General features: G+C 34.6%; 2 protein-coding genes across 7 annotated transcripts; both read right to left on the reverse strand.

Annotated features, from left to right (window-relative positions):
* Positions 1–5,671: 5,671 nt before the first annotated feature.
* On the reverse strand, positions 5,672–10,761 carry LOC105761692 (putative disease resistance protein RGA3). 6 transcript variants are annotated; one of them, XM_052623847.1, is made up of 6 exons: positions 7,089–10,761; positions 6,940–7,016; positions 6,778–6,845; positions 6,496–6,661; positions 6,186–6,376; positions 5,672–6,102 (listed from the first exon to the last, which is right to left on the reverse strand). In XM_052623847.1, exons 1-2 carry the CDS (start codon positions 10,060–10,062, stop codon positions 6,985–6,987), a joined length of 3,006 nt encoding a protein of 1,001 aa, XP_052479807.1. In that variant the 5' UTR covers positions 10,063–10,761; the 3' UTR covers positions 5,672–6,102; positions 6,186–6,376; positions 6,496–6,661; positions 6,778–6,845; positions 6,940–6,984. The 6 variants fall into 6 exon arrangements, with proteins under 6 accessions (XP_052479807.1, XP_052479805.1, XP_052479804.1 ...); XM_052623845.1 differs by having other exon boundaries at positions 6,943–7,016; positions 7,089–10,759; XM_052623844.1 differs by having other exon boundaries at positions 6,496–6,845.
* Positions 10,762–14,920: 4,159 nt separating this feature from the next.
* Positions 14,921–15,537, reverse strand: LOC128034954 (mitogen-activated protein kinase kinase kinase YODA-like). Its single transcript, XM_052624518.1, has 2 exons — positions 15,414–15,537; positions 14,921–15,369 (listed from the first exon to the last, which is right to left on the reverse strand). The coding sequence occupies exons 1-2, from the start codon at positions 15,535–15,537 to the stop codon at positions 14,921–14,923; spliced, it is 573 nt and encodes a 190-aa protein (XP_052480478.1).
* Between the last annotated feature and the right edge of the window lie 11,835 nt (positions 15,538–27,372).

Consider the following 27,372-nt stretch of genomic DNA (forward strand, 5'->3'; position numbering starts at 1 on the left):
CACTTGCTTAGTGTAATTGAGCTGAGTTTGAATACTCGTAATTTAATTTAATAAGATAAAAATATATAATATATATTTCTAAACTCAAATTTAATTAGATCGATAATTCAAACTAAACTCAATAATTATCGAATCAAATTTGAATTTATTTTTAGTTAAATTCATTTAACTTATTAACATTAAAATCTCATTTATGCCTCTCCCACCCATGAAATTTAGCTTCATTTTTCCTTTTGGTAACTTCGTAACAGTTATTATTATCATGTCTATAATTATATATAATGACAATTGTTACTATCCATCACTATTATACTATACTCTTATTAATAATGTTTTTATATTGATAAGTCTGCTAATTTTATTTGTTATTAATTTTTTATATAATATTAAGAATAAAAATAAGGTAATATGGTTCGAATTTGTGTTAAATAAGTATCTGATAAAAGCTTTAACCATCTCTCCATACTATTAGTGTAGAACTTCGATGACGAAAATCTTGAACACATGAACAACAATTTGAACAGAGAAAAGAAGCAATAGGACAAGGCTCAATTATCTTTCTATTCACCCCCTACTCTATGTGCAAATGAGTTTAAAGTAAATGAACCTCGAGATACATGAACCCCAGTGGCTATGAGCGTTTTACATTAACGAACAGAGTATAACAAGAAAATCAATTTTTATAAAAAAAATTCAGCAATATTATTTTATAGAACAATCTAAGAATGGTAAAATATGTAAGAATAGTAGAAAGAATTATTGAGAACCTTTTTGGGTATATTTTTAAATGAAATTCTACTCCTATTTATAGGAATTTAAGAGACATAACTTTTAATAGGTGATTTTTTCTAAAAGATATATAATTATTCAAGTTTGCTTGAATAGTTATAATTCTTTATCAGAATATAACTCATTATTATAGATAGTTATAATTCTTGATCAATAATCAAAAGATATAACTTTTGATTAATTACACGCTTTCATTTATACTTATTGAGACACTATACATAATTGAAAATTTTCCAAATATATACAAGTCAAGACATTTTTGCTATTAATAGTAGTAGCATTTAATTTTTCCTTAAAATATACATATATTTATTAGTAAAGGGTCGAAGTTTTGATTTATTATTATTATTAAGGATAACTAAATTTATACATGAACTTTGGTTAAATGTGCAATTTGATACATGAATTTTAATTTGGTACAATCATCCACATGAAACTTGAATTGTGGTTCATATATATACATGAAACTTTGATTTTAATTCAATTATATACTTTTAAAAAATTAATACAGATATATATTATATTAAATTATTATAATTATTTGTGTATGTAATATATAAAAAATAAATTAAGAGAGATTGATTTGGCATATCCCAAAATGCCAAAATGGGAGAAGTTGCCTATAAAAGAAAAAGTTAATTTCTTTTGGACTTAATATCAAGGGTGACTACAAATGTCGCACAGAGAGCTATTGAGGAGTTACATAATTTCTTTTGGACTTAAAATCAGGTGTGATTGTAAATTTTGGCTTTAATTTTGCAAAGAACATGTGGAGGGAGATATTGGGTTTATGTCAGTTTCACAGGGATGTGTTGTGATTAGGCTATTGTGGAGTTGAATGGAAAATCATTACTTATATCATCATCAATATTGCTTACATCTATTTGATTAGGAGTGCATTTTAATTACTTTAATATACATAAATAGAATTCATTAAAATATTATTTCAAAATGTAGAGTTCTAAAATTAAATTAGAGTTTATCATAGGTCAAGTTTAAGTATGATATTAATTCATTTTATATTTGTCTAAATTTAGTTTGAGTTAAAATGTAAGTCTAAAATTTTACTTTTAAGTTCGTCCAAATTTATATATGGTTAATTCATGTCCATTTTAGACCCACCATACTATTTTAAAAAAATTAAAATATATTTATATTATTTTTAACTTGATATTTAATAATTATGTATATATTTTTATTGAAATTTTATATATAGTCATCTTAACATTATAATAGTATATAAATTTAATTTTTATTTGTTACAAATTACATAACATATAAAAATAACGTAATATAAAACATTACAAACTAAAAAATGGATTGGGTCAAACTTAGGCTTTAAATGTTCAATCCCAATCCCAATCCCAATTCATATTTTATGCATGCCTTTTTTTCGAACCTATTTTTAAAACTAATATATTTACCTAAACCCTCAAAATATTTTTAAATTTGACAAAAACCCTACCCATAAATAGGTCTAGATTGAACTAAATTTATTACACTCTTTCCCTTTTATTTCCCTATCATTTGGGTTAACAATACATATTTATTAAAACTTGATTGCTCCTATAGGGATTATTATATATTAAAATTTGACAATTATCTATTTTATTCATAACCAAGTTAAGAAATTGTCATTCTATATAATCGTATGCTTTTTCAAAATCTACTTTAAAAGAAATTGTCACAAACTGAAATCAAGCACAAAGATGTTTGGTTATTGCAAGAGGAGGACTAAAATGAGAATGATTCCGACAAGATGAGACACAGATGTGGATTCATACACGCAGAGACAGTATTTTAAAGATGTTACCATCCACCCACCTAGTAGTACAATTAAATGAGAATAATGTTGATTTGCCGAAATTAAATGATAGATTTAAAGGATTAAATTAAATTTTTATTATTTTAAAGATTAAAATATAATTTTATTTTTATTAATTTAAAATTTTAAAAATTTCTCAATGGAGACAAAGTTGGGATGATGACATTTGGGGTGCTCTGCACAATTACAGCAACTTCGGGAAAATTTGTCCGTCTGTAGAAATAATTGAAATTAATGAAAAAACTATGAAAGAAGAGAGGAGACAAATCCCATGGAATTCACTTTAGGTTCAGGCACATGCATTCAAGTCTTTCTAAAGCTTCATTGAGCCGAGTCCGAATTCTTTGAGTTAAAATTAAATATCTATTTTTAAGTTCGAGTTTGATTTCAATTCAAGATATAAATGAGTTATTTAAATTAGATAAGCTTGTAGTGAATTTAATAAGATAAAATATATAATAAAAAAAATTAATAAGATTAGTGAGTCATTGGAATAAGCATTATTAAACTTGAATTCGACTAAATTAATAGCTTAAACCCAACTCAATAACTACCGAATCGAATTTGAATTTTTCTTTTGAGTCGAATTCACTTAATTTGCAAACACTAATATCTCATTTCCACCTCCCCACCCACAAAATTTAACTTTGGTATTTTTGATGACAATGATTATCATGTCTATAATTATATATTATGATAATTGTTACTGTCTCTATTACTATTTTACTATACTCTTGTTATAAGGAAAACAATGGGAGAAATAACAATTAGATGCTTGGAATTTTGCCTTGTGCCATGATAGACCTTTATAAGTACTTTCAAGTCAAGGGCGTAGCTAGGGGTTGACAGGGGCCCGACCTTTTCTAAAATAGAAATTTTTTTATTTAATAAATGTAAAATTGTACTTTGGCATCCTAAAAATGATAAAAGTTAGATTTAATTTTTAAAAATTATAAAGATATAAGTTAATAAAATGGTAAAATTACATTTTTTCTATTGCAAAAATTACAATTTAATTTTAGCCCTAAAAGGATTTCTGGCTTCGACTCTATTTCAAGTATGATAAAGAAAAAGACAACACATATATAAGCTCTTATGTAGTTTCCATTTTTTTTTTCACTTCAAGATATTTATATATTAATAATTTTGAAGAAACAACCCAATTATTTTTATATACTAATTTTTAATATTATACGTATTGAACATGATTTTATATATTTTTATTTTATGTAATAAATATTATCCAAATTGTGGAACATAATTAAAATATTGACGGTATAAAAAATTCAAAATAAAAGTTTGAAAGAAAATAATAATGAAATAAAAATTTTAAGTGATTTTAACTACTAATTTAATAAAATTAAAACATACAATTTTTATGTATATTTTATAATTTAATATTAATTATTTTTAAATATAAACATAACATTGATATTTTCAATTATTATTTAAGATGTTTTATTTTAAATAAATCCTTAATTATTTATTTTACATAGAGATGAATTTGAACTTAATGTCTTTAGTAGTTATTTTCTAAACACGTTCTATCACAACGTTTACATTTGAGTTTAAATATATATTTCACAATTAGTTTTAATCCCATCGCTACAATAGTCAACCTCAAATATGACAAAAACTCTATACATTAAATTAATTTTTATGGTGAATTTATAAAATAACAATCATGGGGCAAATGTACATGCACTTACGTATAAAGTATCATCAATAGAACATTTCTTATCTTGAAAAAAAGTATAATGACTTTTTAACTCTTTAACTTTATAAAAAAATTATTTTAGCTTTTTATTTAATTATTTTATCTCTTTTAAACTTTAAATTTATATTTTTGTCAAGTCACCCTAAAATGATTAAACAAGTTAACGTTTGTTAATTTCTTGACGTGACATACATATAGTATATACACGTGGATTACCATATGTATGTCACGTTAGCAATTAATAAATTTTAAAAATTAAAAGGTATTATAAATATGTTTTATAATTTAAATACTTCTTAAAATACTTTTTTATATATTATTGAAATTTTAAATTAAAAAATAATTACCTGCTTACGTGGCAATCTAGTGTATGGTTTATTTCACCTAGATATAATATTTTCCTTTTTCTTTAAAAACAAAATAGGCTCAAAAATCCTTTTTTTTCTTTCTTAAAGTTAAAAGAAAATACAAAATTAAGGTTCACAAACATCAATTTTTTTAATTGATATGGTGCAACAACTTACATGGGCTTAATTGCAAACTTTTTAAAACATTTCACACACATTACGGGTTAAGGCATCTGAGAAGTCCCCATATTATAGACTGTATCAAATTAGTCCCTTTGTTATTAAATGAATCAATTTAGTTCCTATATTATTAAAAAAGAATTAAATAGGATCAAATTGTAAAAGAGTTAACAATTTTCAGTCGGAAGGACATCGGTGCCGATTGGAATAAGCTTTTTGGTGCCATCAATACCATATTTTGTAAATTTAAGTTACTTTGTTACTTCATTTATCATTTTCTTTTGCTAATTTGTGCGGTAACCGATCCCTTTAATAGGGATGTTACAAAAACTCCCAAACTATAAACTATGTCTACCTTCATGTGCGAGCTTGGCCAAAGTATCAGCCTCCTGATTATTCATTCTAGAAGTATACGAAATATTTCAATGATCAAGCTGTATCAGCAACTAACAAATCCTTCTAACTTAAACTGAATTGGATCCACCTATAGATCTCTCCTAAATAATTTTAACTGCCTCAAGACTATCAGTATGGATTACCTTGAAGATTTTTAGTGAAACTAATATGGAAAATTCATGAATCTAAACGAACTTGGCAATTTCTCTGATGTAATAAACTGATGTATTAGAACCGCATAATTAATGCTTAGTTTTGTCTGCATTAGTTAAATGGAAGATGCAAAATAAGACCTGCATTCTTCACGAGCTGATCCATCCCTGCCACTCTATTCTATTGAAATCCTCCGCATAATTAATGTTGGAACATTAACAAATATGTGTGTGTTTTTTTTGGCCGGTATCATGCAACAAAATAAAATAAAAATATAATCAAGATGTTTATATAGATCAGAAGTCGTACCACATCTGCGAGGCCTTGCCTAGAGATAAATATATTATGAACTTCATACTACAAAGGAGTGATTTAGCTTTACCCCTCAAACACTTGATACAACCTCACCTTTGTATAGTTAAGTAATTTCTCTTCCAATTCTTTTTAACTATGCAAGTGAAAATAAACACTCGGATGGTGTATAACAATGTCACTCAACAATAGCTCCTATTATGAAGATATGTGCTTCTTTAAATTCACACATCATCCATAAAATAAATCATCTATATATATGCTCTAGGATTGGTCAAACTCTTCATAAGTTCCGTGTAAAGTGGAATAATAAATTTCCAAATGCAATATCTCTGACAATTATCATGCTTCAACAACGAGACCTTCCAAAAGCAACAATGAACCTGGAAATTATAAATGCGAACATGGAGTATGTTAAAATTGATGTCATTTAAACTGAGCAGTGTCCAAATATAGAAACACTTACTGTTGCTAAACAGAACTTTATTTATGTGCAATAATGGCCATTTTCTATGCCTTTTCAGTTCAAGTTCAACAAAGGGCCAAACATAGGGCATCGTAATCTGTAATAGTAACAAACTCCCATTCCCAAACATAGAGCATCAACCTCATCCTCACCACCAAATACTCTGAAGCAAGATCCTTCCATGATTTAACCTTCAAAATTCAAACAGTTAAAAGGGGTGCCCTGCATCAAAGAATATTGTGAAATATCCCTCTCTTCCCCCTCCATTTTTATCAACCCTTAACCCCTACCCCCTATTCAATTTACTTACATGACAACCACATTGCGTGTTTAAGCTCTCTCCAACACGACACCAAGAATCTGTCAATGGCATGGGAACCATATATTACCATTTTTCTTGAGTTGGAATATTTTTGGCAGACGAAAAAATCGTAGTTGAAAGTATGGCCTCTGCTTCTTGTAATATATGCTGTGCTCTGCCGAAAAAGAGAGCCAAAATCTAGCAGAAATTAGGATTAGATCATCAGAGGGACTCTTCAACGAAGAAAAGAAAGAACACGTGTGCATGGAGAGGAGGATTTCATGGGAGTACAATGCCATGGACAGGTCAGCTGATGAAGAACGCATGTCCTGTTTTTTGGCTCTTCAATTGAACACATGCTGAAAAAGAAGAAGCTTAGTTAGGGGGTTATATTAGATCATCTGAAATTGTGAGATTTTATGATTTAAAAATGTAAACCATTTAAGTAGTTACCACCTCTTTTTCTGCATCTAATTTCTTAAAGTTGTCAAATGCTTTTCAGATATATCCAACAGCAGGCCAATGGGTTACTGCGCAAAATTAACAAAAATATTATGGAAAATGAGTAGTATTTCAATAAGGAAATTAATGAAAAGACCAACCTGAAGGTATGTGAGCAATCTTATACCAATCGGCACCAATGTCCTTCTGACACCTTTCTTCCAACTGAGGAACCTCGTGTATATTTAACTGTTGCAAATTGGTTAGGCAGCGCATCTCATCCGGAAGCGACGTTAAATTGGGCCAATCAACAAGAGAAAGAATTTGCAGATTTGTTAGATGTTGAATCCACTCCGGAAGATGCCGACACTTTGAAATATTTTCCAGTGCTAAGGAGCGTAGTCTTGTCTGATCTTGGAATATTTGTAAGCCAGCTGCTGATAGCTCCAGCTCCTTGCACTTGCTTACTAAAAGATCTTCAAGGAAAGTGAGATGTTGGAACACAGGAAAGAGTGACCTCAATCCGCTGCAATTCCAAATTTCTAATCTTTTCAATTGAACAAGATGTTGAAGCCAAAGGGGGAGAGACACCAGTTGTGGAATATTAATAATCCCCAAATGAGAGAGATTCTTAAGGGCTTCCCATTGCATGCCCTCTAAATCAACCTCCTTGCAATCTCCTATTGTTAATTTTTTGAGGCCGGTGAAATGTTTCAAGTACTCATCTAGCATGTGAGTGTCCAATCCCTCAATTTTGTGTACATGGAAAGATTTCAATTTGGAGAGAGGAAGAGAAGAAGTGGAACTTGATGGGGTCGTACTAGTGATGTTCATCTTCATGGTCTGCTTTAAAGGCCTTGAACTGGTCTTCACCAACCTTAGATCATCATCGAGTGAAGGATACAACGGCATTGAAGTCAAAGGGCAATTTACAATTTCTAAAGAGGAAAGACAAGGAAATGCCATGGTTGATGTTCCTATAACAGTTGTGTCATCCTCGTTATCATCATCAATCGAGCTTTTCCTCCACCAACTCTTCATATTTGGGCAATTCTCGAGGCAAAGAGACTTAAGCGATGGGAAGAATGATTCTGGTTCTCCTTGACTTCCTTTTGGGCTATTATCGTCCATGTACTCCAGCAGAGTTAAATCAACAATTGACAGCTTTTGAAGACAAGGCAATTGCGCAAAGGACGGGATTTGTTTGAAATTACTAGGACCCCATATTCTAATCACGACGAGGTTTGTGAGCAAAGAAAGCCAACTTGGAAACTTGGCATCACTCCTCCATCCTCCAATAAAGAGCTCCTTGAGATTGGGATGGGGCCGGAGGTCTTCAAGTGACTTGTCATCATCATCATCATCATTACCGCTGTCGTCGTCGTCGTCACCATAATCATTCCATACTAAGACCAACAATCTCAAATGTTGCTTCTCTTTCAAATTAGCAGCTTTAAACTTCTCTTTTGCATTTTTTACGAATCCCAAATTTGTTATCTCTAGCCGTCCCGTTAAGTTGTTAAGCCCACTCAATTCACTTAGATCTGCACCGTCACGTGAGCCATCTTTGTCCACTACAAACTTGCTTAACGTCTCAAGGGAAGTCAGCTTCCCTATTCCACGTGGCATATGAGTTAAGCCACTACAATCTTCACACCCAAGATGGGTAAGATTCACCAATTTTTCAATCTTCTTCGGCAATTCTTCAAGCTCCCAACATAAGTTAAGTTTCAAAGCTTGCAAATTTTGTATCTTGCAAATGCTCTTTGGGAGGATCTTAATATTAAAATTCCCAGAAAGATCAAGGTACCTCAAATGTTTCAACTTACAAATGGAGCGTGGAATCATCTTAAAATCTAAACCATTCAATTCCAATACACGCAAGCATCTATAATTTGAAATGATAAAATCCCAAATTTCGTCATTCATATTTTGATTTCTCTCATAATTTGGAAAGTGTAACATGGTTCGCAACTTCTTTCCTTTAAACAAAACAATTAATGAAGGATCAATTGATATGTGGCGACACTTTTCACCAACCTTACTTGCAATTTCATTTGAATCTACAATACTACTCTCCGTCCCGGCTACTGATTCAGCTAGATCATGCATTAAATCATGCATTTTACATGTTAGTCCTTCCCACGAATATCTTTCTCCTACTTCTTGGAAGAAACCTCTTTCGTTTAAATCTTTAAAATACACAAACCCGATCTCCTCGAGAGATTGACTTGGATTCAATTGCTTTACGAAACCTTGTGCAATCCAAAATTGAACAAGAGTTTGTACATGAATTTTATGATCTTTTGGATACAGTCGGCAATAAGCAAAGCAATGTTTCAAATGGGATGGGAGATGATCGTAGCTCAACTTAAGTGTAGCTAGAATTTTACCTTCGTTTTGAGATATTCTAGCAAGTTCATTATCTTTGAAAGAACTCCACTCCTTTTCAGTTTCTTTGAAAGATAACGCACCAGCTATGGTCCTAATAACCAAGGGAACCCCACCACACCTTTCCAAGATCTGTTTCCCTATTTTCACAAAGGTTGGGTTTATAGATCTTTGCTCAAATGCTATTTCTTTGAACAAAGACCAAGCATCGTCATCAGACAAGCCTTTCAGAACATAAGGCTGACATTTACTGGTAATTTTTGCTACTCTCAAAGAGCGAGTAGTTACTATTATCCTACTTCCTTTAGCCCCACCTACTAACAACTCTTTTAAACTAACCCATTCTTCCCACTCCTCATTCCAAATGTCATCCAAAACAAGCAAATATTTTTTCCCACCGATTTTCCCTCGAAGTTGGCTTTGCAATTGATCCATTTCGAGTTTTTGATTTGGTGCTTGGCCAGTTGCAGATTTGATAATGTTTTCTACAATTATTTTGACATCAAAAACATCTGAAACGCACACAAACATCATCAACTCAAAATGATTTTTGACCATTTCATCATTATACACAAACTGCGCCAAAGCAGTCTTCCCTAACCCTCCTAACCCCACAATTGGAATGATGTAAACATTCTCTTCACTTTCAAACTCTAACATGAGTTTTAAAAGAGCTGCTTTATCATCGTCTCTCCCTATAATGTTATCTTTAAAAGAGTGCGTTTGATGCCTCTTTTTGGTCATAAAGAGGTTTCCATGGGGCGGTCACGCTCTACCAAATTGAACATCTTGGCCTCACTTCCGATCAAAGTTAGCCTCGCCTTAATGGCCTTAATTTGACGACCCATTTTGAGACTGTAAGCAAACTGGTTTGAGCTTGAGAAGAAAAGGCGTACCTCTTTCGTCAGCTTGTTCCCACCCAATAGATCTTTCCGGAAAGCTTCGGTAGAGAAATCATCAAGCAAGTCGTCGGCATCATAAAGTACATCTTTCAGCTTTTCAAGCCAATCTTTGACGTGATGGCTGGTCACAGATCGCTCTTCTGCGTCAAGAAGCACAGCCTTGATTGTGGAGACGGTGCTTTTGAGGTCGTCGAGGTCATCTTTGACATTCCACCACAGTCCAATTTGAGAGAGAGTAAAGGAGCTCAATTTAGTAATAAGCTCTACGGTGAGGTCGAAAGCAATTGCTTCGGCCATTGCTGGTTCAAACTGAAATCAAGCAAAACAGTGTTTGGTTATTGCAAGAGGAGGACTAAAATGAAAATTAATACACGCGGAGACTAATAATTTTTATAGATGTTAGCATCCACCCAGCAAGTAGTATAATTAAATGAAAATAATGTTGATTGGTGGGAAATGTTTGACACAAATTTCTCAATGGAGACAAAGTTGGGATGATCGGGTGCTCCGCACAATTACATCAACTTGGGCAAAATTTGTCAGTCTCGATCCGTACAAATAATTGAAATTAATGAAAAAGCTATGAAAGAAAAGAGAAGAAAGAGACAAATCCGATGGAATCCAAGGTGTTTCGATTGAGGCCAATGCATTCGAGGCTTAAATTAAATATTTTATTTCTATTTGAGTTGGAATTAAGTTCGTAATTTAATTTAATAAGATAAAAATATATAATATATTACTAAACTCAAGTTTAATTAGATCAATAATTCAAATTCAGCTCAATAATTATTGAATTGAATTTAAATTTATTTATAATCAGTTAAATTATTAACATTAAAATCTCATTTAGGCCTCTCCCACCCATGAAATTTAGCTTTAATTTTTTCCTTTTGGTAACTTGGTATCAATTATTATTATCATGTCTATAATTATATATAATGACAATTGTTACTATATCCATTACTATTATACTATACTCTTATTAATAAATTTTTATATTGATAAGTCTGTTAATTATATTTGTTATTAATTTTTATACAATATTAAGAATAAAAAAAGTAATATGGTTTGATTTTGTGTCAAATAAGTGTCTGAATTAAACGATTTATTCACTTAGTATCTTGATCCGTAAAAATTCTTAAATTATGCTTGTATCGAATATCACTAAATTATTATTAAATTTATATTTTAATTATTAAATTTTTATTTAATACACGTGCACTTTATCTTATTATTAAAATTGTTGATATAGGTGAAATGTGTTTAGCAGCATTTCATATATTTGTTCATCATTTTCATTTATATATGACTATCAACACTACATTTTATTATCATCAGTTCTTTTATTAGTTTAACTTTTACTATTGTTAATACTAGTGGTGTTTATGAATTGTTATGGTGAGATACTTTTTATTGTTAATACCGTAGTGTTTATGTGTTTTTCTTTTTATTATTTTTATTTTTTAGAGTAAATATCAAAATTATTCATGAACATTATCGTGATGTGTGATTTGTAATTTAATTTTGTGTAATTATATAAATAAAACTTTAACTGTAATTCAATTATATACATAAAATGCAAATGTTAAAACACACCTACATTACCCGTAGAGTTTATATAATATTTTAAAGATGCCACCACCCACCAACCCACTAAGTAATAATTAAATAAAAGATGTCACTAAGTAATAATTAAATAAAAAGTTGCTAATTTTATATTAAAAGCTTAGTTAAGGGACGGTCTTTCTTTATAAAATTTCTGCACTTTTCAACGTATGTTTCTTGAATAGCATCACATGACATGATGCTATATATGAATAAAGAACAAGAAGTTGGGCAGAATTATCAATTGTATATCTTTTTAAAGGGTAAAAGTGGGATTGGCTGAGAATCCAATTTAATTTTAGTGTTAATTGAAAATTCAATCACAAGTTTTTATCTTTCCAAATATAGTTTAAATTACTCTTTTATACTATACTTTTATTATTAATTACGGATATTGTTGATGTAGGTGAGCGTGTTAATATTTGTTATTATTATTTTAATATACATTTATTTGTTTATTGTAAATGGGGTGATGATTTTATTTGTTTACTATTGGAAATTTGGCCCCATTCTTTTATTTATAATTGTTTTTACTTCTCTGTCCCACGCGTAATCATATTGCCATATTTTTTAAATTTTATTTATACTTTTGCTAAATAAATAATTCGATGGAGGGTTGTTAGATCCAAACTTATATTTAAAAATCTTTATTTCGGTTGTTTTTTTTTTGGTTTAGACATAGACATTGTGCTGTTTGATGAGCTTGCATAGTATTAGGTAGTCGGTTAGGTAAAGGCTGACCAAGCCAATGATGCTTAGCTGGTCTTTTCAGATGATTAGCTACAGTGGGACTGAGACACGACCCGGACTCCCACATGGGGCAGCAGTGGGGAATCTTGGACAATGGGCGAAAGCCCAATCTAGCAATATCGCGTGAGTGAAGAAGGGTAAGGCCCGCTCATAAAGCTCTTTCGTCGAGTGTGCGATAATGACAGGACTCGAGGAAGAAACCTTGGTTAACTCCGTGCCAGCAGGCGCAGTAAGACAGGGGGAGGGCAAGTGTTCTTCGGAATGACTGGGCGTAAAGGGCATGTAGGCGATGAATCGGGTTGAAAGTGAAAGTCGCCAAAAACTGGCAGAATGCTTTCGAAACCAATTCACTTGAGTGAGACAGAGGAGAGTGGAATTTTCATCTTATAAAGTTGTATTGACATCAAGTTAAAAAGAGCTCATTGATTCGGTATTGATAGACATACAGTTGAAAGTAACGAATTGATCATTTGTCGTATTTGATCTACCAAAGAATACATTGGCATGTCCAAGTAAGGAGTTAGTTGAATTCTATAAAGGGAAATAGCAATCGGATCTAAACAACTCGCGCAATTGCGACCGTTGGTTTGAGTTGGACCCTTTTAGCTCACAAGGCTACTAGAGAGCTAAATTGTGGATACATGTTTCGCAGTTGTTCATTCGGTAAGGATTAGTTGTTGGGCATTCCGCAATTAATTTACACACGGAAGGGTTGGCGGTCTGAGGCATCCTCGATTAGTATAATTGGCTTGTCAATGAAGGAGAAGACTTGATATCGAGGATTGATTCAAAGGTGAAGCAAAATCGAGCTTGAAGCTAGAATTTCATCATATTGGCTTACTTAATTTAATTTTGTTTCTACTTATTTTTACTGTTATTCAGTTCCAATATCTTTATTATTTTCTCTTATTAGATTTAAATTCTCCTTTTTATTTTTGCATAGATCGTCGCATGTCATGGGCACCTATTTAATTTTTCCATCCATTTTGAGGTAATTTGACAGAAAATGCAACTTTAATGGCTAAAAGAGGAGAAAATTTAAATGGAGGGCTAAAATAACTTTTTCTATTAAATTGGAGGACTAAAAGAATCATTATGCCAAAAAATAATAATTTTCATTTTTGGTCATTTTCTAGTGCTATAATTCAAGATGGTGTGGAATTATTACATCAGCTAATCTTATTATGATTATCATCATCGTGGTCATTATTGTTTTAATATCATTAGAGCGAATGTTATTGTCCAAACAAAGATAGCTTAAATATAATTTATTCAACTTCTTATAATATATTAGGGCTCCTCTAAATGCTCATTTGCCTCCGATGAGTAGAGTTGAATTAAAAAAACTAAAAAATTGAAAATTGATCTTGACTCGAGTTGTTTAGAAAACATATAGCATGCAAGTTAAAAAATCACAACCAATTTCTATTTTTAAAATAACAATCATTCATGGTTTTTTTTTTTTCAAAAAGCTTAGCGGATTGTTGTCGAGAGAGTAGTTGTGAATATTTTTGAGGTGTGCTAAGGATGATTTGTATAGCGTTGGAATCTGAGCTTTTACTCTTAATAGTTTTTATGTCACGTAATGAAAATAAAGCATATTGAAATGTTTAGTAATTAGATAAAATAAATAAAACATACTTGTCATATAGGAAGGATGATAGTTGAGGGAGAGGGGTGGAAGGAATCCTCTTCATCAATATGTATCCAAACTATATACTCTTTATTTAATAAATTAATCTTCATTGTTTTCAATGATATATAGTGTTAATGTGGGCTACGAAAATAGCACCACTCGTGAGATGTTGTACGTTATTAGTATGCTAAGAGTGGAGGTCTATTGCAATAACTATGGCGCAGTCATAGTACTACTATAAACGTAAGATTGATAGTATAACTGTTGTTGGATTTTACAATCAAAGCCGACTTAATTTCTTGTTTCTGGTTTCACTCCAAATTATCAGAATCATTCAACTTTTTGTTTGCAATGCATAACATTTGATTTCACCCTGAGATACTAGAAGCATGTCCACAAACACTGTTACAATCCAACAAAATTGAAAACATATCACGTCTAGCCATGCTAATTTTCAAATAGAAAGAAATCATGGATACTAGACGCACAAGTAGCCCGTAGTTTTTTGTTGCTGATAGGAACTAATCATCTTTCTTAACCTTTGTTTCTCTAAAATTTTTCTCCTTTCCAACAAAAAATTATTAGGAATGTTAAAATTAGGTGGTGATGGAATATTTTGAGACCGTAATACTTTTTGCTATTGAAAATATGATAAAGATTGTTGGTAGTCTCTAGGAAGCATGTGCTGACATAGTAGCTTACTAGCATTCTACCTTTTGTTTGGATCAATAGCAAAGCATTCCTTCAAGAAACTATTCCCTAGCTTCGACATGTCTTCCAAGATGTTGGCTGATTCTCCTCTCAAAAACTTGTCTCTTAATTCATCTCGATCGCGAGTGTCCCATGGCAATTTCCCCATAATCATTTGAACCTCAATGCAACCCAACGACCATATATCCAATGCACCACTAACTTCTTCGAAAATCGATCCAAGAGACATGTAATACCTTATACCTTGAAACTCAAACCTTGTATCTTTTACCCCTAGTTGTTTAGCTAATCCAAAATCTGCAGTCTTTAAAGTAGATAAATTGGCACCATGTTGAGGAGGGAAAACCAAAATATTACCTGGTTTTAAATCTGAATGAATAAACCTTTTCTCATGAATGTCTAGAAGTACTTCAAGTATCATTTGGGCATAGTAGTTAACATCCCTTTCTGGAATTTTAACATCATACTTTTCATCAAGTCTAATAGATTACCTCCTAGAGCATATTCAAGGAACATATTGTAAATCATTCCTTGTTCTCGCTCAAGGGTCGTGAAACCACCATAGCATTGAATAATATTGGGACAATAAAAAACTTTAGAAGGATTTCTTCCCATTCGTAGAAAAGAAAAATATTCTTCATCGGCAGACTTTAACGCATAAATTTAATTATAAATTAGATTTATAGTTTTGACTAGAGGTGCTCATGGGCCGAGCCAGACTCAAGCAAAAATTTAGGCCCTAACCTGAAAAATGGGCCTAAAAATTTACTCAAGTTCGGAAAGGATAAAAATGTTAAAATTCGGGCCAGACTTGGCCCGCCCATATTAAAATTTTTATATTATTTTTTATATAATTTTTAAATATATATAATACATCAAAATATTAAAATATTAAAATCAATATTTCCCAACAAATTGAAAATAAATTTTAAAAAATATGTACACTTAAATAATATAAAGATAGATGCAACCTAACAAGAAAATGCCTCTAAAATAATAACAAAATTAATAATAAAACAAGTGTTATACAATATCCAAATAATAAGAACAAAATAGTAGCAACATAATAGAAAATAATAGTAAAATAAGAAGAAAAAAAGAATATATCATTAAAATAACAAAAAAATACTAATTTTTTTTGTCATTTAGTGAATTCGAGTTGGACCCAGACAAAAATGTCTTACTCGGGGCCTAACGCATTTTTTAAATAGGTCTTATTTTTTACTCAAGCTCATTTTTTAGGTTTATATTTTTACTCAAACCCTCCCACTTTCAACTTTTCAAGCCAATCTTTGACAAGATGGCTGGTCACAGATCGCTCTTCAGCGTCAAAAAGCACAGCTTTGATTGCGGGGACGGTGCTTTTAAGGTCGTGGAGGTCATCTTTGAGATTCACCACTGTCCAATTTGAGAGAGAGTAGGGGAGCTCAGTTTAGTAATTAGCTTTACGGTGAGGTCGAACGTAATTGCTTCAGCCATTGATGGTTCAAAATGATATCAAGGCAAAGTGTTTGGTTACTGCAAGAGGATGAGAAATGTTGAAGAAGAAGAAACGCAGGTGTGAGTGTCACGGGCCGCAGCTCAAAGCCCGTGACCATTGCACCAAATGCATCCAATGGAGGTCTATTGCTCAGATGGGGATCATTTGGCCCACGAGAACTGGCCCGATTCAATGAGCAATTGGAGGAGCCTGTCAGATTGAAGCTCGGTTGGCCCGATAACGAAGAGATTCAGGCTGATATGGTAACTAATCTTAGAAGATAGAGGGAATCTTATCTTGTAAAGATTAGATTAGATTTGATAAGGCTTATCTTGTAAATCCCTAAAATTAAGGGATATGGTTAAATCTCATCCGTCGATGTAATTGTATCTTGACCGTCGATTTTGGGGGAGCTCAACTATAAATAGAGAGCCTCCCCCTCATTTGTACTCATTCCATTGTATTCTGAATTCTTAAGAGTAATAGAGTTCTGAGAGCATTTACTCAAACACCTTATGTGCATTCTTTTCTGTGGCTTTCTGTTGTTCTTTGCCTTAGCTTCTTTTGGCATAAATCGCTTCCGCTCTTCAATTGGTGCCTTGGAGGAGTTCTAAAAGAATCCTCTCTTTTGGGAGTTAAGGCTGACTTGGGCGAGTTTGGACGAACGGATCGCCTAAGGCCGCACGGATTGCGAGACGAAAGGTCTAGCCTCGTGACAAGTGGTATCCGAGCAAGGTTTGAACCAAGTAATATCTGAGTTGTTGGTTCAAAGGCACTGTTGGGATGTCGAAAGAAGTTGTTGGTCAGAATGAGCCAATGGAGACCCGAGGAAGGGCCAGAAAAGCGAGTCGATCAAGGGACTTAATTTCAGCTTTGGAGGATCGAGTCGTCACTCTCGAGGAGTCCATGGGGGACGTCAAGGAGAGGATCGACGATGTCGATGATAGACACAATGATGGGCTGCGAACATTGCAAGGACAGCTCAGGGAATTTGTGTGGGATACTATCAGTTCCTCGGAGAATAAGCTGGCTGAAAAGGACGATGCTCTCGAGGCTATGGTGACAGCTTTGAAGGAGGAAATCAACGAGCTTAAGGGGGAGCTCAAGATTTTCAAGGCTGCCATAGGGAATGGAATGTTGGCTTCAAAGCCGAAGCCACAAGCGATGGATGTGCCCAAGCCGAAGGCGTTTAAAGGGGCAAGGTCTGCAAGTGAGGTGGACAACTTTCTTTGGGCCATGGAGCAATACTTCCGTGCGATGAACATCGAGGATGATGTTACAAAGGTAAACACTGTTGCTATGTATTTCACTGACGTTGCTTTGTTATGGTGGAGACGTAGGTCCACTGATGTGAGACGTGGTGGTACTGAGATTGGGACTTGGAAGGAGTTCCAAGATGAATTTAAAGCACAGTTTTACCCCGAGTATGCCGAGGATGAAGCTCGAGCGAAGTTGCGTCGGCTAACGCAACGAGGCACGGTTAGGGAGTATGTGCGGGAGTTCAGTGAACTCATGCTCCAGATCTCTGATTTGAGCGAGAAAGAAGCATTTTTCTCCTTTACAGATGGGTTGAAACCATGGGCAAAGCAAGAATTGCAACGTCGAGGAGTTCGGGAACTTACCAAAGCCATGATGGTAGCGGAGTCCATAGTGGAACTTGCTCCGAGAAGGGACAGGTTTGAAACTTCCAAGCCCAATAGGAGGGGCAATGGTGGGTACCATGAGGAGGGTGAAGATGGACAAAGCTATGATGACAATGGTAGTAGCAGTGATGGTGATGATAGGAAACCACGAAATGGGAAGCGGAGACCTAATAGCCCGAAAGAAAAGAGGGGAAAGTTACGGTGCTACTTTTGTAAAGGACCGCACATGAAGAGGGACTGCCCAAAGGTATCTTCAGTTTCGGCTATCAAGAGAAGCGATGAGCCTGAAGAGGCGAAGCCTATTGAGGAAAAGCCATCGAGGGTCAATTCGATGGTGCTCATTCCTGAGAAGAGGAATGGTAAAGAAGGGTTGATGTTTGTAGACATCAACATTGCGGGTCAGAAGCAGAATGCTCTTATTGATACGGGAGCATCTGACTTGTTCATATCGGAAAAGGCTGCAAGAAAGCTTGGTCTGCCGATTAAGAAATTGAAGAAGAAGATCAAGACAGTAAATTCCAAGGAGGCCCCAACTATGGGTGTAGTTCGGAATGTGGAGCTACACATCGGCGAATTGAAGGGCAAGGAAGAATTTGAGGTAATCGAATTAGATGATTACGATTATGTACTTGGCTTAAACTTCCTTGACAGGATTCAAACAGTTCTGTATCCATGGGCCGATCAAATCCATATTATCACCGGTCCGTTAACAAAGATTGTTGTTCCGGTGCATCGAAATATGAAAGTAGGGGCAAATGTGTTGTCGTCAATCCAACTAGTCGAGGATGTTTTGTATGGGAGGAACATCGACTCGATAGAACGAGTGATTACGAAAGCTCCTTCGGAAGTGTTAGTGGCGCAAGAGTTCGATATGAAGCCTGCAGATTCGACTGTGGAGCCGACACCTTTGGGGAAGGTGGGTTGTGCATCGGGCTTCAAGGGAAATGGAGCGATGCAAAGACAGTCGGGACGAGTAAATGCTGCGAGTAAGGTACATTCCAAACACTGTGATAGTGTTTTGCATTCTAACTTGTGTACTTGGCAAGAACGTAAGAGCCCTTTCGAAGTTCTTGAGCAAAGAGGCCGAGAGACGGTGGGCAAAGCGAGGCCAAGGGTGTTGAATCAAGAGGATTCTGTTCGAGTCAAGTTAGAATGTGGGCAAGAGAGTGACATAGCTTCTTGTCGTCGAGATGTACAAACGAGTAGGACGGTTCGAGTTAAGAAGCGGCGGAAGCCGAGGCAAAAGTCTCAAAAGAATGGAAAGGCTAAGGCATCAACACGAGATCGAGGCGAATCAAGTCAGTGCCATTCAGAAGTCGCAACGAGGACGTTGCGAGAATGGGTGGGGGAGAATGTCACGGGCCGCAGCTCAAAGCCCGTGACCATTGCACCAAATGCATCCAATGGAGGTCTATTGCTCAGATGGGGATCATTTGGCCCACGAGAACTGGCCCGATTCAATGAGCAATTGGAGGAGCCTGTCAAATTGAAGCCCGGTTGGCCCGATAACGAAGAGATTCAGGCTGATATGGTAACTAATCTTAGAAGATAGAGGGAATCTTATCTTGTAAAGATTAGATTAGATTTGATAAGACTTATCTTGTAAATCCCTAAAATTAAGGGATATGGTTAAATCTCATCCGTCGATGTAATTGTATCTTGACCGTCGATTTTGGGGGAGCTCAACTATAAATAGAGAGCCTCCCCCTCATTTGTACTCATTCCATTGTATTCTGAATTCTTAAGAGTAATAGAGTTCTGAGAGCATTTACTCAAACACCTTGTGTGCATTCTTTTTTGTGGCTTTCTGTTGTTTTTTACCTTAGCTTCTTTTGGCATAAATCGCTTCCGCTCTTCAATTGGTGCCTTGAAGGAGTTCTAAAAGAATCCTCTCTTTTGGGAGTTAAGGCTGACTTAGGCGAGTTTGGACGAACGGATCGCCTAAGGCCGCACGGATTGCGAGACGAAAGGTCTAGCCTCGTGACATGAGTACATACATGTAGAGTGTACGGTATTTTAAAGAAGTGACCGACCACCCCCACCAAGTAGGTATTGGTTTTGTATTAAAAACTTAAGTAAGGGAGAGCCTTAATTTATAATTTTTGTTGTAGAATACGATAAAACTTTTTATCAGGAAATTTTGTTGTTTTCTTAGGATTAGTATGTTAAAAAAAGTAACCTTAATTGGTCGGACATGGTCACATGGATTTGGCACAAATTTCTCAAAAGGTTCATCATTTTCTTGTGTTTTCAATATTTTAAAATTTTGTTAGGATTTTTTATTTTAGGTTTTAAGTAGAAAATAAATGTTTTTCTTACGTACCAAGTAGAAAATAAAAGGTTTATGAGTTATTCCTCATACATTGCCTGCAAGCAGTGGAGTCTGAAATTTTTTTTTGGGTCGGAATTAAATTATATATCTTTACGATAGTAAAAATGCAAATTCATCATTTTAATAGTCTATGTCTTTATAATTTTTAGAGGATTAAATAAAAGTTTTATCATTTTTAGGGACCAAAGTAGAATTTTACCATTATTAATTTAAAATTTTATAAATTATAAAAAACCTAAATTAAAAATTTACCATTTTAAAGATATGACCCCTTAGTTCTTCACTAGGCTCCGCCACTGTCTACATGAGCTCTATACCTAGACTCCATCGTAATAAGTGGGAGTAAAATAACTGTGCCTTCATTAATTATTGTTAGAAAAAGGCAGCAGCAACTATGAACATAAGCACAAAACAGCAAGCAAAAAATGAAAAACCAAGAACAAAAACAAGTAGCCGAAATGAGAGAGTCATCTGTTTTCATCTTCATTTCAAAATATAAAGGAGTTACAAAAAAATAATAATAACAAGTCAGTTACCTAAACATGTAACTGCTCCTACCAAATTTGGCAAGTTGCCAACTAAAATAATACAAAAGAAAAGCTGAAAAATTCAGCTGTTACATCCATCCATTTCAAATCTAAAAGTACTAGCTTTAGATCACAAAAATACAAAATTTAAACAAAAGAAAGTTGCTTCTGGTTCAATCTTCAAACAGACATGTAAGCATTACTGCTGCTCCTCACGATGCTAGTGGTTTGTTGCATTGCAGACCAATTGTCAACACTCCTCCTTGGACTGTAGGCAACAAACACCAATCGAATCTCTTAAGAATTCAAGCCTGATTGTGCCAAGAGGCTTTGTCAAAATGTCAGCCAATTGGTCTTGTGAGTTGCAATGTATAAGACACACTTCTTTGGATTGAACAACCTCTCGAACAAAGTAAAACTTGAGCTTAAAATGTTTGGTTTTACCATGAAAAACAGGATTTTTAGAGATGGCAACTGCTGACTGGTTATCCACCATAATTTCAGTAGGCTCAAGCTGTTCTTCATTCAAATCACATAGCAACTTCCTAAGCCAAATGGCTTGATTCACTGCTGCAGCTGCTGCTATGTATTCAGCTTCAGCAGTAGACTGAGCAATAGTTTGTTACTTCTTTGAGCTCCAACTGAAAACTCCTGAACCAAGTGTAAAGAAGTAGCTTGAAGTACCTCTCATATCATCAACTGATCCACCCCAGTCTCTATCTGAGTAGCCAGTTAATTTCAGCTCACTTCCTTTCTTGAACATTACACCAAACTTCAAAGTACCTTTGACATACCTGAGTATTCTCTTTGTTGCTTTCAAATGAGTTACATTGCAGCTGTGCATGAATCTAGATAGTAGACTAACTGAATGCATAAGGTCAGGTCTAGTTGCTGTCAAGTAAAGTAAACAACCAATCAGGCTTCTATACTCCTTTTCATCTACCTTTTCTTCATTTCCAATGCTGCTTAGCTTCTCTCCCACAGCTAATGGTGTGCTCACTGGTTTGCTGTTTTCCATATGAAACTTAGTGAGAAATTTCAAGGCAAATGCATGCTGGCTGATAAAAATGCCTTGATTGGACTGGTCTACTTCCATACTAAGGAAGTAAGTCATGATTCCCAAGTCTGTCATGTCAAACATGTCTTGCATATTCTTCTTGAACTCTTGAATCAAATCGACCCTGCTTCCAGTCACTAATAGATCATCCACATATATTGAGACAATCAGCAAAGTCTCATCTTTGGACTTCTTTATAAACAAAGTTGGCTCACTCAAACTTTTCTCGAAATTGAGCCTAGACAGGTAAGCATCTGTCCTGTCATACCAGGCTCGAGGAGCCTGTTTTAGTCCATGGAGTGCCTTCTTCAACTTGTAAACCTTGTCTTCCTTTCCTTGGACTTTAAATCCATCAGGCTGTTCAACATAAATTTCTTCTTTAAGAAAACCATTCAGGAAAGCTGACTTGACATCAAGTTGATGGACCCTCCACTACTTCTGTGCTGCGAAGGCAAACAGAAGCTTTATCGTATCCAGCCTTGCCACTGGAGAAAATGTCTCCTTAAAATCAATGTCAAACTGTTGATTGTACCCTTTCACCACAAGCCTTGCTTTGTGTTTGTTCAAAGAGCCATCAGCATTGAATTTGGCCCTGAAAACCCACTTGACACCTATGACCTTCTTCTGATCAGGTCTGTCTACCAGATCCCAAGTGTCATTTTTGTGGATCATGTCAATTTCAACCTCTATAGCCTTCTTTCAGCTCTTGCTTCTTGCAGCTTCTTCATAGCTTGAAAGCTCAACAATGGCCACATTGCATCTTTGGTAGATATCAGCAATAGACCTGGTCCCTCTCACAGGAGCATAATCTACATTGGCATTACTGATTTCATTTTCTGCCAATTCTAGATTGCTGTCAATCTGCTCTTATTCAAACTGACTTGTGTTAGAGCCATCTAGACTCCAAAACCTTCCTTCATCGAATTTGACATCCTTTCTTACCAAAATCTTCTTGGTTGAGGGATCAAATACTCTGTAGCCCTTCTTGCAGCTACTGTAGCCAACAAAACCTCTTCTCGAGCTTGGTTCTTCTTTCTGCAGGGACAAGTACAAAACACATGCAACCAAACACTTTTAAATGGGAAACAGTTAGTTTAAGACCATACCATACTTCAAAAGGAGTTTTATCCTTCACAACATGTGTTGGCAGCCTATTGAGTAGGTACACTGAGGTGTTGACACCTTCAGCCCAAAAAATATTTGGAAGCTTGCTTTGAAAAAACAAACACCTGGTCATGTTCATCACTGTTCTGTTCTTCCTTTCACATACTCCATTTTGCTGAGGAGTATAAACTGTGGTCAATTGATGATGAATCCCAGCCTGCTCACATAGCTTCTGAAATCTTTCAGACAAGTATTCAGAACCATTGTCTGTCCTCAAGGCCTTAATCCTGTAGCCTGTTTGATTTTCTGCCAATGCCTTAAACTTTCCAAAAACTTCAAACACTTCTGACTTCTGTTTCATGAAATAAACCCAGCAAAATCTGGTCAGATAATCAATAAACAGTATAAAATACTTACTGCCATTCAGTGAAGAGGTCTTCATTGGTCCACAGACATCTGAGTGCACCAACTCAAGTCTTTCTAGAGCCCTCCATGCTTGGTTTACTGGAAAAGGCAACCTGGCCTGCTTACCAAGCTGGCACACTTCACAAACAGACTCATTTGCATCAACCTTAATCATGCCCTCTGTCAAACTCATCTTGTGCAGCAAATTGAGTGACCTGAAATTGACATGGCCAAATCTTCTATGCCACAAATCAGCATTGTCAACTGAACTTGTATAGGCTTTTCTCTCAAGTTGGCTCACATCTAGCATGAAACACCTATCTGCCATGGGTGCTGAAACAACTTCTCTACCAAGAATATCATTAATAACACAAGAATTATTCTTGAAAACTAGAGAGTAGCCTTTCTTAACCAGCTGACCTACACTAAGTAGATTTTGATCTATTTCAGGTACATAGAGCACATCTGAAATAACCTTGTTACCTGAACCAGTGTTGATCACAACATCACCTCTGCCTTTAGCTTCAATCAGATTCCCATTGCCTATTCTGACCTTTGAAGCAAAACTCCTGTCAAGGTCCTTGAACAAGCTCTCATCTGATGCCATGTGATGTGAGCAGCCACTATCTACAAGCCAACTGCATTTGGATTTGCTTGTGGTTGCAGAATATGAGGCAGTGAAGACATGCTCCTCCTGAGCCTGTAGATCATCAGCAGTCTTAGCTTGATTATGCTGAGCTTGTGCCTTTTCTTGATTTCTACAAATCTTCTCATGGTGACCATACTGTTTGCAACTCTTGCATTTGATGTCTGGTCTATTCCAGCAATACTTCTCCAAATGATTAGTCTTCTTGCAGTGAATGCATGGTGGAAACCTCCTTCTACCAGCATCTTTCTTTGATCTTTCCCTCTTTTCAAACCAAGGCTTCTTAGCTTTCTGACTTGAGCTGGAGCCTTCTCTGACCTTTGCTTGAAAAGCACCTTCAGAACTCTCCTCCTGCCTACTTGCTCTTCTCTGCTCAAGTGCATAGAGTGAGTTAACCAACTCAGACAAAGAAATGGTTGTGAGATCCCTCGAGTCCTCCAATGAGGAGATTTTTGACTCAAACCTTTCAGGTAATGTGGTAATAACCTTCTCAACAACCCTGCTGTCACTGAAATCTTCTCCAAGGAGTCTAGTATTATTGACAGTAGCCATAATCTTATCAGAATATTGCTTGATAGTTTCTGACTCCTTCATCTTCAAATTTTCAAATTCCCTTCTAAGGTTGATGACTTGTTGCTGCCTAGTCTTGTCTGATCCCATGAACTCCTCTTTCAGCTTGTCCCAAGCTTGTTTGGGTGAGTCACAGGCCATGATGCGAGTAAAAATCACATCAGACACTCCATTCTGTAGGTAGGCCATGGCTTTATGCTTCTTGGCTCGCTCCTCACCATGTTGCCTGATCTGAGCAATGGTTGGATTTGCTCTCAATGGTGGTGGCTCGACATCATTTTCAACTACACTCCACAGATCAAGTGCTTGGAGGTAAGTTTTCATTTTAACTACCCAAATGTGGTAGTTTTCTCCAGCAAAAACTGGTGGTGGAGGAGGTGCAAAGCTCATGTTGCTGAAACTAGTTTGACAAACACGATTTTTGAGTTTATTTTGAAACAAAAAAAAACTTAAACAACAGAGGTCCTCAAAGACAAGAGGCTCTGATTACCATTTGTTAGAAAAAGGCAGCAGCAACTATGAACATAAGCACAAAACAGCAAGCAAAAAATGAAAAACCAAGAACAAAAACAAGTAGCCGAAATGAGAGAGTCATCTGCTTTCATCTTCATTTCAAAATATAAAGGAGTTACAAAAAAATAATAATAACAAGTCAGTTACCTAAACATGTAACTGCTCCTACCAAATTTGGCAAGTTGCCAACTAAAATAATACAAAAGAAAAGCTGAAAAATTCAGCTGTTACATCCATCCATTTCAAATCTAAAAGTACTAGCTTTAGATCACAAAAATACAAAATTTAAACAAAGAAAGTTGCTTCTGGTTCAATCTTCAAACAGACATGTAAGCATTACTGCTGCTCCTCACGATGCTGGTGGTTTGTTGCATTGCAGACCAATTGTCAACAATTATGACCCTTTACAGTAAGCATAAAGAAGGATCCTGTAATTGGTGATGATCATGGGTTATATTAATCTTAGTAGATGATAGCGAGAACTTGAACATCTTGTTAGAAGTTAAACCGTAATCCATTATCTTGTTGCTAATTGTTTAGGAAATTGAAATTGCATTGTTTGCAGGTGTTGCACTTTTATTATTAGAAGAAGCATTTTCTTGTCTCAGCGAAAGTTGAGTTTATTAAAAATGAAACCTCTAACGAGGTTACCATAAACTAGATCTCATCTAAACACAATAAATGACAACTCTATAAAGCTCATGTCAAAGATAAAATAATAACAAAACACAACCTCTCTAATTAAAAAAATCATCTTTCATCCCATAACCATGCCCCAAGGTTCAAAGAAGTATTGCAACACTTGATTGAACAAAACTTTGAAACAGTTTGCAATAACAAAAAGGTAATATGCAAACCAAAATTATTTACCAAGTTTAGATAATTATTTCGCCCCTACGAAGCCTAGTTCAAAGAATGAGTACATTAAATAATTATTTAGGCTGTCAACTTACCAAAATAAAATCTACTTAAAAAATATTAATTAGTAGAAGCGCAAGTAGAATTGTATCCAAAGATATCAATAATAAATTTATTTCTTCAATAAAAAATAAGAAAAGTAAATTGGAATAATTTTTTTATGAAATCGAAAACTAGAATTAAATTAAAAACTAATTTAAATTGAACCCTTAAAACAAAGAAGGCGATAATTAAAAGCTTTGGAAAAATCAATTGGAAAAAGCTCTAGCCAATGATAAAATCTCCGTTTGATTTATGAATTCGACCATCGATGCAAAGATAACTTCAACGCCTCTAGTGAACTAGTTCTAGTTGCTAACTCAGCGCCAGACAACCAATCTCTCCTTACCTAGTCGGTAACCAAAAGACAATTCATTTGAAATTACTTTCTAAACCGATAAATAAACCTATAACACAGTGCCCAAGATTTAACTTATTGGCAGCATTAAAAACATGAGAGATCTAATTGTAGCCGACAAGCTCACCTCAGTGAGGTTTATTTAAGCTAGATCACACATACACACCACATAAACATAAATTGCGACATAAACAAGTTATACTGTTAATCACTCTAATTAAGATAATTGCTCAAATTAGTCACTGCTATTAAAAATTTCGTTAATCCACTAACAGATTGTTGATGTAGCACATAAGCTCATTGAGTGACTGACATTTGTTTTTTTTTTTAAATTACTTTGGACTAAAGCATAAGTACCTCTCTATAATTAGTGCAAAACATTTTTCCTCTCTTCTCTTTCTCATCACTTCCTTCCCTGAAAAAAATCCTCAAATAGGGTATTAAATTTTATACTTCTACAATTAAAATAAACATTTCCTTTCTTGCAATGACTTCTCAATCATTCACCTCAGGCTTCTCTCTATCTCTCAAAACTATAAATGCTCTACAAATGGGTTTAGTTTGATAAATGTAAATGTCAGCACACCAGATATTTGATAAATGTAAAAATAAGGAAAAAAAAAGTTTATTTCCTTTTCCTAAAATGCTGCTTAGAAGAAATTGAAAATGGAGAACATAAAGCCTCCAATGGTGAAGACTACTTTTGGTGCAAAAGATCTGCCACCAACCATGCTTAGTGAATTAGAACAAAGATTGTTTATTTCCAGAACATTTACATTTTTTAGAGATGGAGAGAAGTGTAAAGTAAATGATTGAGAAGTTATCGCAAGAAAGGAGCTGTTTGTTTTATTTGTAGAA

Source organism: Gossypium raimondii, chromosome 11 (genome assembly GCF_025698545.1).
Source record: "Gossypium raimondii isolate GPD5lz chromosome 11, ASM2569854v1, whole genome shotgun sequence".
NCBI classification, from domain to species: Eukaryota; Viridiplantae; Streptophyta; class Magnoliopsida; order Malvales; family Malvaceae; genus Gossypium; species Gossypium raimondii.